The sequence below is a fragment of the Amphiura filiformis genome, chromosome 14 (genome assembly GCF_039555335.1).
Source record: "Amphiura filiformis chromosome 14, Afil_fr2py, whole genome shotgun sequence".
Taxonomy (NCBI): domain Eukaryota; kingdom Metazoa; phylum Echinodermata; class Ophiuroidea; order Amphilepidida; family Amphiuridae; genus Amphiura; species Amphiura filiformis.
Window position 1 is genome coordinate 44195740 of NC_092641.1, and position 17430 is coordinate 44213169.

Consider the following 17430-nt stretch of genomic DNA (forward strand, 5'->3'; position numbering starts at 1 on the left):
AGTGTGGATTTTACATGGAATAGCCCATTGTTAGAATGAAAGCAAAGTGAAATACTAAATCAAAATTTCCCGATTCATATATTCAGTGTGCAACCTTAAATTAACCATGGATGACCGGTACAAAATGTGAAGTATTTTTACTAATTTCATTTTAACCAAGTTTTATGAATATCAAAATCTTTACTTATTTGACCTGCTGACCTTGAAATGGCCCTGTAAAATTTGGCTTTCAATGCTTTTTATTTTGACCAGTTTCAAGAAAATCCAAGAATCTTTGGTTTATTGACCTCAGATGACCTTGAAATAATCATGTAAAAATATTATTTTTCAACACTTCTCATTTTGACTACATCTCATGAAGATCTATTAATCTTTGACCTCAGATGACCTCTGTTATGCCCCCCCCTGAAAAATCTATTTTGATCATACATTTGTTTTGGCATTTAAAAAGATTTCATGTGAGCTGGGAAATCCCATATCATGTAATCAGGGAATCCCTTAGATAAGATCATTCTAAAAATCCCCTTGTTTCCAATAACATCAGCATGCAAGACTATATTTGTTAGGATGATGTCGAGAGCCCAGATATCAGAATGTAATTAGCGCATTGACTTGTTTTTACAAAGCCAGGGGATAAAACTGGACACACAGACACATACATTCTTGGTAAGCTTCTAAATCCATTCATTACACATGTAGCCAAAGAACAATGGGCACACATACATAGCCTCCTGCTTTCACATACCATAAAAACTCGATAGTTAGCATATGTGCTTACTATCGAGCGCTTATAAAACATGGAAATATAAAGAGCCTCATCCACAAAAGTGTAAAGGGTTTTGAGCAAATACACATAGCTATATACGAACAAGTAAACCTGCAAATGTGTGTTTCAACCCTTACCTCAGTTTGTAAAGTACTGGACTTTGGTACAATTTCATGTTTTCAAAAGCGCTCGATAGTAAGCACATATACTAACTATTGAGTTTTTACGGTACACTAAGTCCAAACCTGCTGCAACAAAACTCTAGAACAGTTGTTCAACATACAAATCAAAGCAACATTTTAAACCTAGATAATTCTTATAGCTGTTACACAAAATTTCCACCAAAGTTGTTACAATTTTAAGTACATAGAAGCAACTCAAAATGATAGCATATTATAAGCAAGGGGATGAAAAGCTGCTTGCAACATAACATCCATAACACTTACAAATTTATTAATATTCTACTTACACTGTGTAACAATTAATGTGCCTGGTTAATTCCATGTACAAGGAAATATTTGATGAAGAAAAGTGCCTAGGTTAGTATTTATTTAGGAAAGAAAGGCATTTAAATAAGATTATCCATGTATCAGCATGCATGTATCATAACATGGTCATGATAGATTTGCTCATAAAAGTGAGAAAGTGGTTAATAAATAATTAAGTTAATCATCCGAGAGAGAAGTTATCCAAATTATTATTTATAGGTTAATGAACGCATATTACTTGTTGGGAGAGAAATTAGACAAAGTAATTCACGCACGCTGATGTTGATGCGTCTATTGCACAAGCCCCGAAGTTTCCACCTTAACATCCCAACTTCGTATAGTTCTGTCTGAATAATTTATACGATGGATTAGAATCTTCTTTGATTTCACGCCTTACCTGTGGGCTCATCCAATCCAGTGACTTCACAGTATTTACCAGCCGGGCAATTCAGACACTCGTCAGCTTTCTCCAGTCTTGTCATGTTGCTATAGGTACCCTCAGGGCAACCATATTGGGTTGAGAATTCTGTACCATTCAAGCAGTAGTAGCCTTGTGGACAAGGGTAGACGGTGTAGTCTGGTATGGGTGCATTGGCAACGTCACAGTAGTAGCCTGGACAATAAGAAATGAGAATATATTTGTAAATATTCTGAATCATAGATAGGTAAAGTAAATTAAATATTAAAACTGTTCATCTGGACTTACTATCAAAAATGTTCCTTGGCGACTCTCCCGTGACAATAGATTGTCTTAAAATAATACAGTTTGTACAGCTGCCTGTATCAGTAATATAGTTACTCAAACTCAAACAATGTTTTTTGTGGAGGGTGTCTGCCTTTTGACTCTTTTGTAAAAAAACCCTTACTGATAGGCATTTATTAGACTGCTGCCCTCATTTGTCAAATTTCTGGGTTGACTTATGGGGAAACTTATGTGTTAAAAAAGTGTCAAACTTTTCCACCAGTTTTTGGTGATCTGATGGTGATCTGAAACTGTGCAGTTGTGTCCAAATTGACCTTTTGACCGCATTTGTTATTGAACACATATTTTTAGAACTTATAGATCTCGATCGTGCTATGGTGAACAAACAAAGTTGCCCAAGAGTATTTTCACAAGTCCATTGTACATTTTTGCTAAACATGCTAAACAGTGTTATTTTTATCGTAACTAAATAATTTATTGTAATTTTTAAGAGTTGTATTTTTGTTTATCTTGTAAAGCGCCTTGCGGTTGCGTGCAATATAAGGCGCTTAATAAATTGTGTGTATTATTATTATATTAAGTCCGACACAATAGACACTGTAAGTTTTTCAGTCGTACAAGCATAACAGAAATACATGGGCAGTGTAGAAGACTGAAGGAGTTTAATCTAGGCATAATTATATTCTTGTAGATGGAATTCTACGGTGTTGATCTCTGGAATCCATCTTGGAGGTGAGTGTTTTGATGACATAGGTATAATTGTATAAGCTCTATATCTTACCAGCATTGCATAGTTTGCATTCACTTTGACCCTGTTCATCTTGGTAGTACCCAGACACACATGCTGTCTCATTAGCGCTGCCTACCTCACAGTAATACCCTTGACCACATGGGTATGGGTTGCTGATGTTCTGACCAGGTGGACAGAAATAACCTGAAAAACAAAAAACAAGTTTTATTTAGCGTCACTGAATAAACCCGGGTTGAAAAAATGTAGTCTCCTAATACATTTATAACCAATATAGATTTAAAACAAACTGTTGTTCCATTATGGACCAGTGGGCATTCTGAATAAGTATGAGAGTTGAAGACAAGCTGCTTACCTGCATCACACGGTCCTGTTGGTTCAGTAAGACCTGCATTTTCACAGTAATATCCAGCAGTACATGTCTGGCATTGCTCTACTGTCTCTAAACCAGTTGCATTGGAGTAGGTTGCAGCAGGGCATAAGGGAGGATTGGCCCCTGTTCCACTACCTGTATTAAAATGAAAAAGAGATACATGATGAGATAAATTTCTAACTAGAATTTCAAAATCGCTACATGCTTGTGAAATGAACCTATGTGCAGCTTAAAAATTGGTGGTTTTATTCAAATAAATTCTGGTTTGGTTAAAGCAAATACAACAATTCTTTTTTTAATTTAGACGTTCAAAATCTGCTCTTTGCAATGACATTTCCATTTACAATGGATTCCTTCTAGATTTTTACAAAAGTGCAACAAACATGAGTTTACTTCTTTTTGAATCAGCCTGTATGGCGATCAGTTGTCAGCAGCTTCTACAGCTTCGTGCTGTTAATGCCTAGATATGCCTTGACATAAAAAACACACCTGCAGAGAGGTTTTATAGAAGGATTTTGTACGTACCACAATACCTTCCTGGTGGACATCTATCTCCTGTAATCCCGTCAGTTGGATCTGATCTACTAGCTGTACCTATACAGTAATATCCAGCGTCACATTGTCCTGATACCGATCCCAGACCTACAAAATAAAGAAGTGAGAGTTGAAATATATGATACCACTTTAAAAACTTGGCATGAATAATAATAGCACACTGCATATCTATGTGAAATTAGACATTTTTTTGGCGCAACACATAACACATAAAACAATAACACACTTTGAATCATAGTTTGCCAGGTGTATAGCGAAATCATCCGGAGGTGCACCATTTGCTCTCTATGAGTGACACATACACAAAAATAGGAGAGTTGGTACACTTTGGTTCTACCTCATTGAGATAATCAGAAGCAGGGTTGCCAACAGTTTTAGGGCGAATCAATCGGGTGTCAAATAATCAAAAATTCGCTCATTTTTTCTCTTAACCATTGATTTCCATGGACAGGAAACTACCTGATGTTGTGGGAGCCGATGTTGAAAAGTCGCCCAATTTTTTTCTTAGCCATTAGTTTCTATAGGACAGGAAACTGACAAAAGTCGCGAGGCAAAATCTTCCAAATGTCGCCCAATTGGGCTACCAAATCGCAAGCTTGGCAACCCTGATCTAAACTCTGAAGTAAAGATATAATATACGACATGATCAAGGGGAATGAGTCGCATGTCGACCCTGGTCGCCAATGAGTTTTACAGATGTTAGTGAAGAGGATATTTAGAGCTTTCTGAAACTGTAAACCTCATGTTGATACGACTTTTCTTTGCAAAGTTACATCAATTTATCAATCGCTGAAAACAATATAAAACAAAATAACTTTAACGCTTTCTTTTCCAATAACTCAAAATCAATATTAGCGACATCCGACTATTTCCCTTGATCGTGTCACATTATTATGAATCTTACCATCCGTTTCACAGTAGTCTCCTTCTGTACAAGGTGTCGGGTCAAATGAGCCTAGAGGACAGAAGTATCCTGGCTGACATCGGCCACCGGTAGATTCAGACGGACACAGGCAATCTCCATTGGTGTAGTTGTCAAAGTCATGTGGGGTAGGAGACCATGCTCCACGGATGCAGAAGTAACCTAGTTGGTGGAAAAAGTTAAAATGGTATATATAAATATGTTAATTTCAGATGCACACAGGCAATCTCCATTGGTGCAGTTCATGAGTTGTCAAAGTCACATGGGGTAGGAGACCACGCTCCAAGGATGCAGAAGTAACCTAGTTGATGGAAAAAGTACAAATATTATATCTACACCTATGGTTACACTGCATGGACAGGACCAGACTTCCAGTTGCATCTCTTACACTCAAAAAACAACTGAGGGTGCAGAGAATCCAAAAATATGGGTGCACATAATAAACTGTGATTGGAGTGAAGTATAGATGCTTGCAGATGTGGAACATCCGGCTGGCATGACCATGTACAGCTGTGCCTTATGGGTGTTCATGTAATTCCATGCATTGAAGGACTTGGATAATGTTGACATTTTACTTTTTACCACTTAAATGTTGCATATATTAAAACCTAGGTCATTAAAACCCCATGAAAAGCAAGCCAAATGTAATGTTTTCATACAATATTGTATCTATTCACATGTAGGATATTAAAGTCCTTAAAAATTACATTATTACAAATGTCTAAATTATTTTTCCTCTATGTTCCTCACTATTCACTGATCAGAATGGTATGGTAATCTGAATGAAATATGAAAACACACATTCAGATTGCATAAAATTCTAACATAATATCTTATTTGTTCGCATACAAAAACTACTAACCTTCATCACAGTCACCAGTAACAGTTATATTTCCATCCTCTGCACAGTATTTGCCAGGGTCACATGGTATGCAATCATTGAGACTCTTCTGCAAGATATCTGGGCTGTAGTAGCCTTTGGGGCATGCATATTGGTAAGCATACTCAGTGCCTAAAAAACAATGAAGAATTCAAACAATTATTTTATAATCAGCACTTACAAAATCTACAACCCTTCTTACCATTTATAATTTGCATTGAATATTGTGAAATACAATGCTTACAGGAAAGTTTGAGTTAGCATCATAAAGTAATTAGACATGTTTCATTGTGAATTCAGCAAAGAGACAAATAATGGTTTACTATAAACCATCCCTATCTAACATTTGAAGCGTGTCAAGTAATTTGCTAAGTGCGAGTAGTGATCAAACTTTTGTATTAATTAATTCTGTTAATAAAGGCTAATGTTACTGATTTTTCACCAGTGAAAAGCTATTTCTGCCTTGAAAGCGGTTTATACTGATCTTAAATCCTATTTGGCAATATGCCGTAATCACAAGTTTGCCCTGTGTCATATATTTCAATAGGAAAAGTGAAAATAAGAAGAAAAAAAATTACATTTGATAATCATTTCATACAGTACCCTATTCTACCATCAATAACCCATCACACCCATCTTACCTTCTGGACAGTAGAATCCAGCAGGGCACCTATAAGGTATGTAATTGGATATTCCTTCTGGACAGTAGTACTTCTCTGGACATGGGAAGCATTCAGCTTGTTGTTCCAGGTTATTAAATGTTCCTTGTTCACATGCAATGGGTACAGAGGTACCATTGGGACAGTAGTGGGCCACTGGACATGGACCTCCTGTACCATCATCACCTGTTAAAGAGAAAAGAAAAACAATTTATTAGAAATCTATCTAAATGTAAGTGACTGGATATACACATGCTGACTACATACACAACTATTTTAAACTGTTGCAATTTGGTAGTTCACATCATCTTGCGAATGGTAGTGAGTTTGAACAAAAATTGCATTTATCATTTCATAGCGAGCATGTAGAAGAATTCAAATATCACAGATATACTTTTGTAGGTCCTGTGGTTCTTGAGTTATGTTGTAAAGCTGAAACTGAAACTAAGGGCTGAAACAACAACACTTTAGTAACAACAACAATAAATCAAGCATGTTTTCAAAGTAAAATTGTACAATGAACTATTGCAAAACATCGAAGTGTTATTTTTCAATAATATATTGATTTAAATAATGAAAATCAATTTTTTTTTTTTTGGCTGCTTCGACCAACAATAAGTCATGTACCCTTAATGATTGGAACAGGTAAAGATAGGAACAGCAGTCACAAATAGGTCCTTCAAAGATATGGGTAGTAAACACCACACACAGTAAATAATTGTGTTTGACAACATTAAAAAACAGTAATATAAATTGCCAGGAAAAGCACTGAAGCTTGCTAAAGGATGACCCTTCAAAATCAAAGTTAATATGAAGTGTTTCCATTTCTCTTCATTTGAGGTCAAGTTAAGAAATGTCAAAGAAATGAAACACCTGATTTCCTCTAAGTGTTTATAACCATGACATGCTGCCTGCCCGATATTTTATGTTAATTTTGAGTCATGTTGTTGATGCTTCTCAGCAAAAAGGAGAGAAAGGATGAAAAAAAAGAAACACAGAAGGAACAAGAAAGAAGTTTTCAGTTTCTTTCTGGAATTGAGGTAGACTCCCTAATGGCTTTAGGGAGTTTATTCCATTCCCTCAGGCCAGATACAGAGATGGTATTTAAACCAGCTGCTCTACGTGCCCTAATGTTTTTAAAACGTTACAAACATGTTCTGGTTTTATCAAAAAATTTTAATAACATTTTAATATCGGGTTATATAAAGGTCATGAAAAAATACAACAATAACATTTTTAAATGTTATTGTAAATTTCTTATTGGCAAACACTTTTGGAAAATAGTTTGTCCACACTTAAAAACATTATATGCAAGAATGCTTTACAGCAAGTTTTTAGAAATATTATTGAATGTTATTGAAACATTTTACACACTTTGCATACCCTGACATTTAAACATTTTCTTTGAATTGTTTGATGTCCTGTCAACCAGACCAAAATGCTGTACAGCGCAGGTCAGCAACCAATCACGGCGCACTTTTGCCCTGACGTCAGACGCAAACTAGTCTTTTTAATTCGGTCTTTAATTATAGTCATTCACCATTTTGGTACACATACCTGTAGGATTAGGATAGCTGGCCCCCAGCAGACAGTAAAACCCGCCATCACACTCTCCTTCAGGTGCCGTCAAATTATACGTCCCGCAATAATGCCCTAAATCACATGCATCGCAATCCCCTACCGCTTCGTTATGTGTCTTGTCTGAATAGGTCCCATTAGGACATGGTTCTGGTGTATGGGTGCCTAGTTCACAGAAGAAACCTGCTGGACACGGTCCTCCTATGCCACTTGTTGTTTCTTCTGTTGGGGTACTAATGTTGACACCGGAGACACAGTAGTAGCCAGCGTCACATGGGCCAGCTGATGAATTCACCTGTTGAGGAAGAAAACAACACTTTAATATCAGGCAAATTTCCTATTTTTAGGACACGGTCCTCCAATGCCACTTGTTGTTTCTTCTGTTGGGGTACTGATGTTGACACCGGAGACACAGTAGTAGCCAGCATCACAAGGGCCAGCGGATGAATTCACCTGTTGGAGAGGAAACAATATGATATTTTTATACCAAGTATTCAAAACTACTTGGTGGAAAATTGTAACTTCCAAGGCACTTCACATCAGGCCCCATCAGAAATGTCTGAACAGAGTTGATAAAATATGTTGTCTCCTGTTCATCATCTCTTGTTGAGCCCACAACCAATTTTCCCCTCTTTGTGTGTGTGTGTATTAGGGTAGTTTCAATGTATTACCAAAAACCTGTTGAATAAAGCTGCTGTGTACATCACAAAAATTTAAACAATCACATGTGGATTTCACATGGAATCAGTGGCATAGATTTCTATTTCACATTGGGGGATGGGGTTAAAAAAAATTTCTTGAAGTATAGTGAATGCAGCACCTTATGGTGACAGAATAAGTTTCTGGTACAAATGCGAAGTGCATGAAAAATTTTGCCATTTTGAAGCTAAACTGTTGAAATATGATGTAAAAGTGGAATAAATTTGCACTTTGGGGGCTGAAATGGCCAAATATGAGGTTAATTTGGTCAGAAACCCACATACAGGCGTCAACATGGGGGGTGGGTGATTATATGGACCATCCATCCACCCGGCAAAATATTGGGGGGATTTAATCCGCCATCCCCGGGATCTACGCCTATGCATGGAATAGCCCACGGATACCTACCTGGTCAAAAGATGAGGCACCTAATGCAGTACAGTATTTACCAGGAGCACACGGCAGACATTGGTCTTCTCTAGCGATGCCCAGTTCAGGGTTGTAGGTACCGCGAGGACAAGGGATGGACTCGTTACCACCGGTATTCTTAAGGCAGTAGTCTCCGCGTGGACATGGAAGGAGTCGCTCACCATCAGGGCAGTAATAACCTGTTAATGAACATGTCACAGATTTAAATATATAATTTAGATTGTGAAAAGCATTCACTTATACTTGTTTCAGATTATTCATCCAGTACTTGAACAATAATTTTCAAGTTAATTAATATACCACTAACATACCATCATGGTAAAAGATGTTTGAAAAATGATGTTTATAAAGATGTTTGAAAAATGATGTTTCTAAAGACGTTTGAAAAATATCCAGAGAGAATTGCACATGAGTTAATTCTGCTCCAGGAACTAACCTGCAAAAAATAATATCTGAAAGAAGTCACATTTTTATAAAATCAATTTAACTCATCAACTCCTGATTTATCAAAATTACAAAGACAAAACCCACCATTAAGCCCAAATCACTTCAAGCACTTCCACCCAGCCTTAAAAATTCATATCCAGTAACAATTTTTTTTCTACAGATCTAAAATCCTCAATAAATTGTCAGGAAACTTAGGGTAGTGTAAATCAGCCCCTAGTTCCCAAATAAATATTGAATCATGAAAAGGTTTGATCCAAACAAAAACAGCATGACAGCATGTTAAAGTTAAAAAGCATAACCATAATACATTTTTTATATCCGAAAATTTATACTGTAGATGCTCATTTTGAAGTTACGAAAATGAAACTTATTCCATTTGAAATCCATACACCCACCTAAAATCCGTGTTGTAATCCGTGTTGTAAAATTTGTAAATCCATGTTTATGAATAAAGCTTAAAATGTATAAACAATGATTATGAATGATATTAATGGCACAATAAAGTGTTCAATATCGCGATCAATATGCTCTGATAGGAATATTCTCACGATAATAGGCCGACTGTAACGATGTTTGGATGGATGGGGGTGCATGCCTTGGTAATATACCTTTATTTTCGTATTATTAAACAGTATTTTTTATCATAAAAATTGACACACACAACTCAAGATTCTTTTTAACATTTATTTTTCTTATCTTGTAACAATTTTTGTCACGTCATACAAAAATGTCATTTTCCGTGTTGTACCTCCGAAAACGGAAAACTTCGGACTCTAGGTTACCCGAATGGGTGACTCCATTTAAAATCTACACCCCCTATGTGGGAGATTAAGGTCATGTCTCCCATAGGGGGTGTATGATTTCATCTGGAATTGCCTAATCCTACCTGCTGGGCAGTCAAAGCATGTAGCTTGTCCCGTGATATTGGTATAGTATCCTCCTTCACAACGCATGGCTGCTGGTGATCCCTCAGGACAGTAGAAACCCACAGGACAGATGTTACCGGTTTCTGCATCAGTTGGGTATTGGGTCTTGGCTTTGCCCAAACAGAAATATCCTGTGATAAAGGCATAATTATGTAATATGGTGATAAAATACACTAAATATCAAAGAAGTTTGGCACTTTTTTGCCACACTTTAAATATAGCCTTGGGGTTCTGATTGGCAGATTGAATCTAAAAATTTTTTAAAAACTGCAGTGATTTATAGTGCGCTACACACAGGCACAACGCCTAGATGTTGATCCACAAGCCTCAGCACACTTTACAGGTTGTTGCTGACCACTACGGCCCACATCATTCCATAAACCATTAAACAATTATACAGGCACTGGCAGCTAAGAAGTGCACACCCTAAACATTCCACGCAGCCAAGATCAGCTCCCTGAGTTTCGTACGGGTTACAACGAGACAATTAGCAGTAAGTTCCGTGTCTAGGGGAATTTCAAGCTCACTCAATTTTCACACGAGAGCGTACTAACCACCACCAGGGTTCAAACCCGCAACCTTTCGCACCATAGTCAAATGCCTTATCGATTGAGCTACTTGACTGCCCGGCTTGACTGCAAAGCTATGAAACAATGACTCCTCCTGGCATGATCCTGGCATGACCCTGTTCTTTTTACACAATGTGATAACACACTATATTGAACTTCACCAAAGTGATTAATCGGAGTAATATTATGTATCTAAGTGGCCATACAGACTTTGAATATTAGACATAGAATATTTGATGCAACATGTCATCATTATTTAATCAATTCCAATTCTATTTCTAGTAATGTCCAACTTCTAACAAATATTTGATGACGTAAAATCGATAATATGTAGAATGTCTGGAGAAAATTGGAATAGATCAAGTAACAAAGATATGTTGCATCGAATATTCTACATCTACTAATAAGTGTGTAGCGGCCCTAACATTGGCCTTCTGACTGGTTGCTACCAGTGTCTTTTACAGGCATGAAAATTTGTCTTGAAAAAATACTGAAAAAACATGTTTTTTAAACATTTTCTGTTAATTTGATACAGAAATAGGCTGAAAAACACTGAAATCAGTTAAAATGCTAAACATTTTCAAGCCTGCTTTTACTCTGAGACGAATATACCTAAATTCGTCTCAGCTTTTACTTATCAATACTAATCAATATTGATCAATACTACTAACCTGGAGCACAGAGATCATTAGGGGCATCAAGTGCCACACCATTACATACTTCACCAGGTGGGCAATCCAGGCAATCAGTTATTTCACTATATCCTGAGTGGTTGCTATAGGTTCCATTCTCACATGGGGTGAGATAGGGATTCGCTGTACCTACAGGACAATAGTAACCCTGTGGGCATATGCCACCGGAGGCGGTTTCTTCCGACTGGAAATATGAGAAAAATAAGTCAAAGAATCATTGTCATGTGATATATGCCACCGGAGGCGATTTCTTCCGACTGAAAGTATAAGAAAAATAAGTCAGAGAATTAAGATTTCTCTATGATAATTTTATAATCCATTTCTCAGGTTCAAAGTTAATTTTTTTTTTAAATTTGATGAGTAAGATTTTTCACAACTGGATCAAATTCAAGATCTTATTCACGCAACTATATGGATGATTCCCAACATCGTCAGGCTCCTTTTCTTACCATAGGGTGTGATGTATTGGTACCACCCAAGCAATAATGTCCAGCAGCACACTGTCCACTAGGCTGGTCAATGCCTGTCTCAGAGCAGTAGTACCCGGGAGAACACTGCTCACAATCGGCCACCTCTTGACCACCGTATTCAAACCTTGTAGTTCCCTGTAAATGCAAGCAAGGAATAGTAAAATCATGTAAGTAGGTTTTTAATCTTACTAAGTTAAGTCCAAAAATGAGAACAAACATCATAATAAAATCCAGATCCAAGGACCTTACACCATGAGAACTACCTGTTGATTGGTCAAAATGAATGCTGTGTCCAATTTTTAACCAATCAAGGAGAGTATTAATAAGATCATCTGCAAATGCAAGTTTGATGATGAATAGTTTAAAGCCTAGTCATAATTGGCAATTAAAATGAGCATTTCAAGTTATCAACCAATCAGAAATGCTGTTAGATGTCCATTAGTATCCAGGGACCTTGACGTAGTCCAATCACAATGAATGATTGAATGGCCTTGAATTCACAATGAGTTGTATGATATTTTATAAACCTTACCACTGGACATGGAATAGGTATATTACACTGCAAGATTCCTATTGGGGCCGCCTACACAGGTACACCGTCTCCAAAGTACCTGACTGATACACACAGAGTACCTACACATGCAGTACCAATGTTGTTACTGCACAGGATGCACCAGCAGTGGTACTGCACTGGTACTACCCTGGTACTGCAAGGAACTAGTCAAGTACCTTTCCTACTGTGTATGTGTGCAGGTGGCCCATAATAGGAATCTTGTAGTGGAGTCTTCACAGAGCAGAAGTGGCCCTGATGTACGTCACTGGTGTAGATGTACCAGTGTCATTACAGTAAAAACCCTTGGGTATTCGGGTTAGGTTTAGGATTAGTGTTAATGTGTTTGTATATCTTACCACTGGACATGGGATAGGTATAGTCGTCTTCACAGGGCAGTAGTGGCCCCTGATGCACGTCACTGGTGTAGATGTACCAGTGTCATTACAGTAGAAACCTTGGGGACAGTCAACGCAATATGAAGACTCAGTTGCCTGTGTAGAGAAAGAAAGAAATAATGTTATCAAGCTAATGGTTAAAAACCGAGAGCTGGACAGTGCATGAAAAAAGAGGGACCATTTTCTTGTGGATTATCTGGAAAAAATGCTTTAAATTCATTGAAAAATACCAAGTTATCTAGCGAAAAAATTGCAGAGTAACATGCCAAAATTACATGTTTTCTATCATTATTTTAGAGTTTTGATGAAATGTTCTCCCAAATTCATCTGTGGGATGTCAATTTTCCCACCATTTTCCTCCCAGGTCCCAAAAAACGAGGGAGCTCTGTAAAGTTGTAGTCTTTACACTTCATTGGTTTAAAACAAGAAATGTCTCAGGACAATTGAAATTTTGGTCATTTGGAGATTCAACCTAAAATTTAAATTAATAATATCTTTTTGTTATGAAAGTTCCATGTATGAGAAAATTCTGTTTGAAATGAGCTATTTTCCATTGAAAACTGTGTAATAGAGAATTGGATGTTAGTAACCTTATTCAACTGTACCAAACCTGAGATGGGTAGAGGTGTAATGTATGCTTTATCCTGGGATGAATTAATAAACTACAGAGGAATAGGAAACTTACATTATTTCACTGGTCTTCTACTATAAGACTACTATATTTCATACAAACTAAATTTAAAACCTCAATTTCTATACCACCATTGTACCAGAAATGTGTCAAAGAAAACTAAAACTAATTGCTTGAGTGCTGTCATTAATTTTGTGGGACTAGTTTGAAGAAAAAGCCATGTGAACATGTTGCTGAATTCTGCAACCTTCCAGAAATTGCTCATTTTGGAATGTCACCTATACTTTGATCAGCTCATAATTGGTGGGAATTGTTAGGCTTTTACCACTACGCCAAAAATAAGTCCCAGATTATTAGAGCGATATAGTTGACCTGTCTGGTCTATATTGTGCGTGTTAAATAAAGTGAACAAAGCATAGGAATTCAAATATTAATTTGTGATGCTTCTGGCCTGATGTTACAAGGCAATTTTCAAAATAAATTATATTAATCCGTGATGTTATAAGACCCGCAGATTACGAGCTGATCAAACAATAGCACTTTATTTTTTGAATTTCTACACTTTCCAGGTTAGTCCTGTCATATATCTAAGATCTGCAGCATTGGACTATGAGATTACCTAAATGGCTGACTCCACTTGAAAACTACACCCACTGTGTGGGAGATTAAGACCATGTTTTCCCATATAGGGGTATCTGGGTTTCAACCGGAATAGCCAAATTTTATCACAAGCTACTTACTGTTTGGTAAGTTCCCTGTTCACATGGTTCTGGTTTGAAGGCTCCATCCGATGTATAATGACCAGCAGGTGCTGGGTTTTGAATAGGTGTTCCTGAGCCTCCTGTGCAGTAATAGCCAGCTTTACATGGACCTGTAGGCTCTGGGTTATTATCACCAGCACAGTAATATCTAAACAAATACATACAAAGAATATTCATAACATTTCAATTGGCATAGGCAAACAACAGGTGCACTGCTAACAGCAACAAGCTGAAGAGAGGGCCTGGATCTGGTGTGAGATACAAGTAAATATATGAGTTCCAACAGGGTTTAACAGGCCACAGGTTTAGAGTTATACACAAAGCTTTCGATACAATATCATCTTCAGTGTGTTAATACTCATCTACACTCTACAGCAGCGATCACAGAAATGACTGCAATATTTAATCTTACACAACTATAATTTACAGGTACTACAATTGGAATAGTTAAGGTTAGCAACTATGTTGCGATTTGGTAGTTCACAGCATCTTACAAATGGTAGTGAGCTTTGGCAAAAATTGCATTGATCATTTCATAGCGAGCGCATAGAAGAATTCAAATATCACAGATATACTTTTCTAGGTTATGCGGTTCTTGAGTTATGTTGTAAAGAGGACTGAAACAAAAACACTTTTGTAAAACGTACATAACTTGTTAACAACAATAAATCAAGCACATTTTCAAAGTGTATGATTTGTAGAATGAACTTTTGCAAAACACCAAAGTGTTATAATGAAAATCCATTTCTTTTTGGCTGCTTCGACCAACAATACCTTGTATACCCTTAAAACAACAAAATAGCATCCACTTACCCAGGATCACAGGCAATGCAGTCATCGGGTGTTTTAGAGCCAGACGAGTTACTATATGTCCCTAGTGGACAGTTAGCTGGCCAGGCTGACCCAGCTGGACAGTAGCCACCGGCTGGACAAAGACCACCTGTCACACCATCAGCAGGAGCCTGAAATATTGATAAGATCATTCATTTAAATCAGTTGAAATACTACTTTATCAATAACTTTGTAAACAGAATATACACAAAACAAATATCCATGCAGACTTTTAAATATTATTTCATCTAATTTACAGGCTGTTGTTTTTAAATATTTCTGAACAGTGGTGGTGCCAGGATTTATTTCCAGTAGGCATTGGGGGGGCAAATTTAAATTCAGGGGGGTGGGGCAAAATCAACAAATTGTGTGCAAAATTGATGCAAAAAGTGAAAATTGTGAGTTTTTACTGGGGAGAAACTGGGGGCAAGAGTTCTGACTGGGGATCATTGCCCCATGCCTCCAACCGCCACCCCCCGCCAAATCCACAATACCAGCCACCAGGACACAGTGGGCAATCCTCACTCCTACGTTACTCTGTGGTGTTACCATAGGAACCTGCACACACTTACCGAAGTATAGGCTTTCTCCTTGCAATAAAAGCCTGCATCACAGACATCAGTTGGTTCCAAGTTGGCAAACCCATCACAATACCAGCCACCAGGACACGGTGAGCAATCCTCACTCCTACGTAGCCCTGTGGTGTTACCATAGGTACCCGAGGGACATGGCTGTGGGAAAGTACTGCCTGATACACAGAAGTAGCCCTGAAATACCAATCAATATTGATGGTTAAATTTAGCATAAAATTGTGTGTGTGTAAACAACAAAATGTAGTGTAAGATCAAAAGCTTATATGTAATAAGCACTTTTGTTTTAAAAAATGTTAATGTACATATATTATGGGCCTCAAGAAAGAACAGATGATTAATTGTGTTTTCAACTGATTGAGTGTCCCAGGTTAAAGAAGAAATAAAACAAACAAACAAAATATGAGAGGAATATGTTTCAAGTTGTTAATATTTTATTTTGGGGTATTGGAAAAAAAAGTGCTTTTAACAGTTCAAAAAATTATGTTTCTTATTAATTTTAGCAACTGACAAATTGAGCTATTCCATTTAAAATACACACTACCTGTGTAAGATTTTGGAAATATCTTCCACAATAGGAGTATGAATTTCAAAGGGAATGAACAGAATGGAAGCTCCATATGAAACTCACCCTCCCTCTGTGGAAGATTCAGGTTGAATCTTTCTCAGAGGGTGTATGAAATTCAAATAGAGCTGCCTAATATGTTCATTCCCTTTGAAATTCATACTCCCCTTGCAGAGGATATTTTCAAAATCTTCCACAGGGGTAGTGTGGATTTAAATGGAATAGCCCATTGCCTACCAGAGGTTCAAGTTCAAATGTAGCGTTTTTAAAGGGCTAGTAACTGATGCCAAAAAAACTTGATGAATATTTTCAACATTAGACTCATTGGGCTATTCCAGTTGAAATCCATACACCCCCTATGGAAGACATGACCTTAATCTTCAACACAGGAGGTGTGAATTTCAGATACAGTCAGTCTACTCTGAAGTACAAAGTACCGATGCGGACGCACACATTGTGCTGACTTTGAAGGCACGCATACCTGCAGCAGATATGCAGCACTGCGCACTGTTTACGCGCTGTATACCCGCGCATTGTCACTTTGTACTTCAGAGTGGACAACTCCATTTGAAATCTGTGTGGAAGATTCAGGTCATATCTTCCATAAGGGGAAGTGATTTCAGTTGGAATAGCCCATATCCCTTGATCGTATCACCTATAGTTACCTGTGGACATTCTTTAGGCCATGCTAGTCCTTCTTCATCGCAGTAATAGCCTGATATACATGGTGTGCATCCCTGGGAGCTCTCACCAGAACTGGCATTTAGGTAGAAGCCTGAAGGGCATGGGTTGGTATGCGGGTCACCGGTTCCATCAGGACAATAGTATCCGCCGGGACAATCACCAGCCTGAAATCAAGCAAAAAAAGGTAAATTTTAGATTTTGACTTGCACACTATAATCCAATTTGCTTTCTGCAAAAACACAAACAAAATGCTATCAATAAAAACATTGATAAAATATAACATGACACATGTGGCATATATTGCATCCAGAATCTAGATGTTTTCAGCAGCCGATCTGAAACCTTGGGAAATTATACCGAAAATTTCAATTGAATGAACACTGCCTGACATAGTGTGACCATATTTTGTGTACACTGCACGATGTACACCAGCATGTGCGACTCTACATGCATAACGCGGAAGTGAATCCAACCACGCCAACACACTTGTGATTGGTTATTATTGAATCCAATGTT

The 17430-nt window shown here is 37.4% G+C and overlaps 1 protein-coding gene across 1 annotated transcript in view; it reads right to left on the reverse strand.

The window, feature by feature from the left end:
- LOC140169444 (uncharacterized) overlaps positions 1-17430 on the reverse strand; it is a 52350-nt gene that overhangs the window by 32726 nt on the left and 2194 nt on the right. Inside the window, exons 4-20 of the mRNA XM_072192705.1 lie at positions 16896-17078; positions 15648-15842; positions 15058-15206; positions 14224-14392; positions 12814-12948; positions 11884-12039; positions 11414-11618; positions 10134-10304; positions 8780-8979; positions 7652-7967; positions 6077-6280; positions 5418-5567; positions 4538-4717; positions 3604-3720; positions 3061-3213; positions 2739-2891; positions 1652-1867 (exon numbers count right to left, since the gene is read on the reverse strand). Coding sequence (XP_072048806.1) covers positions 1652-1867; positions 2739-2891; positions 3061-3213; positions 3604-3720; positions 4538-4717; positions 5418-5567; positions 6077-6280; positions 7652-7967; positions 8780-8979; positions 10134-10304; positions 11414-11618; positions 11884-12039; positions 12814-12948; positions 14224-14392; positions 15058-15206; positions 15648-15842; positions 16896-17078 — 3052 coding nt within the window. The remainder of the gene's footprint in view (positions 1-1651; positions 1868-2738; positions 2892-3060; positions 3214-3603; positions 3721-4537; positions 4718-5417; positions 5568-6076; positions 6281-7651; positions 7968-8779; positions 8980-10133; positions 10305-11413; positions 11619-11883; positions 12040-12813; positions 12949-14223; positions 14393-15057; positions 15207-15647; positions 15843-16895; positions 17079-17430) is intronic.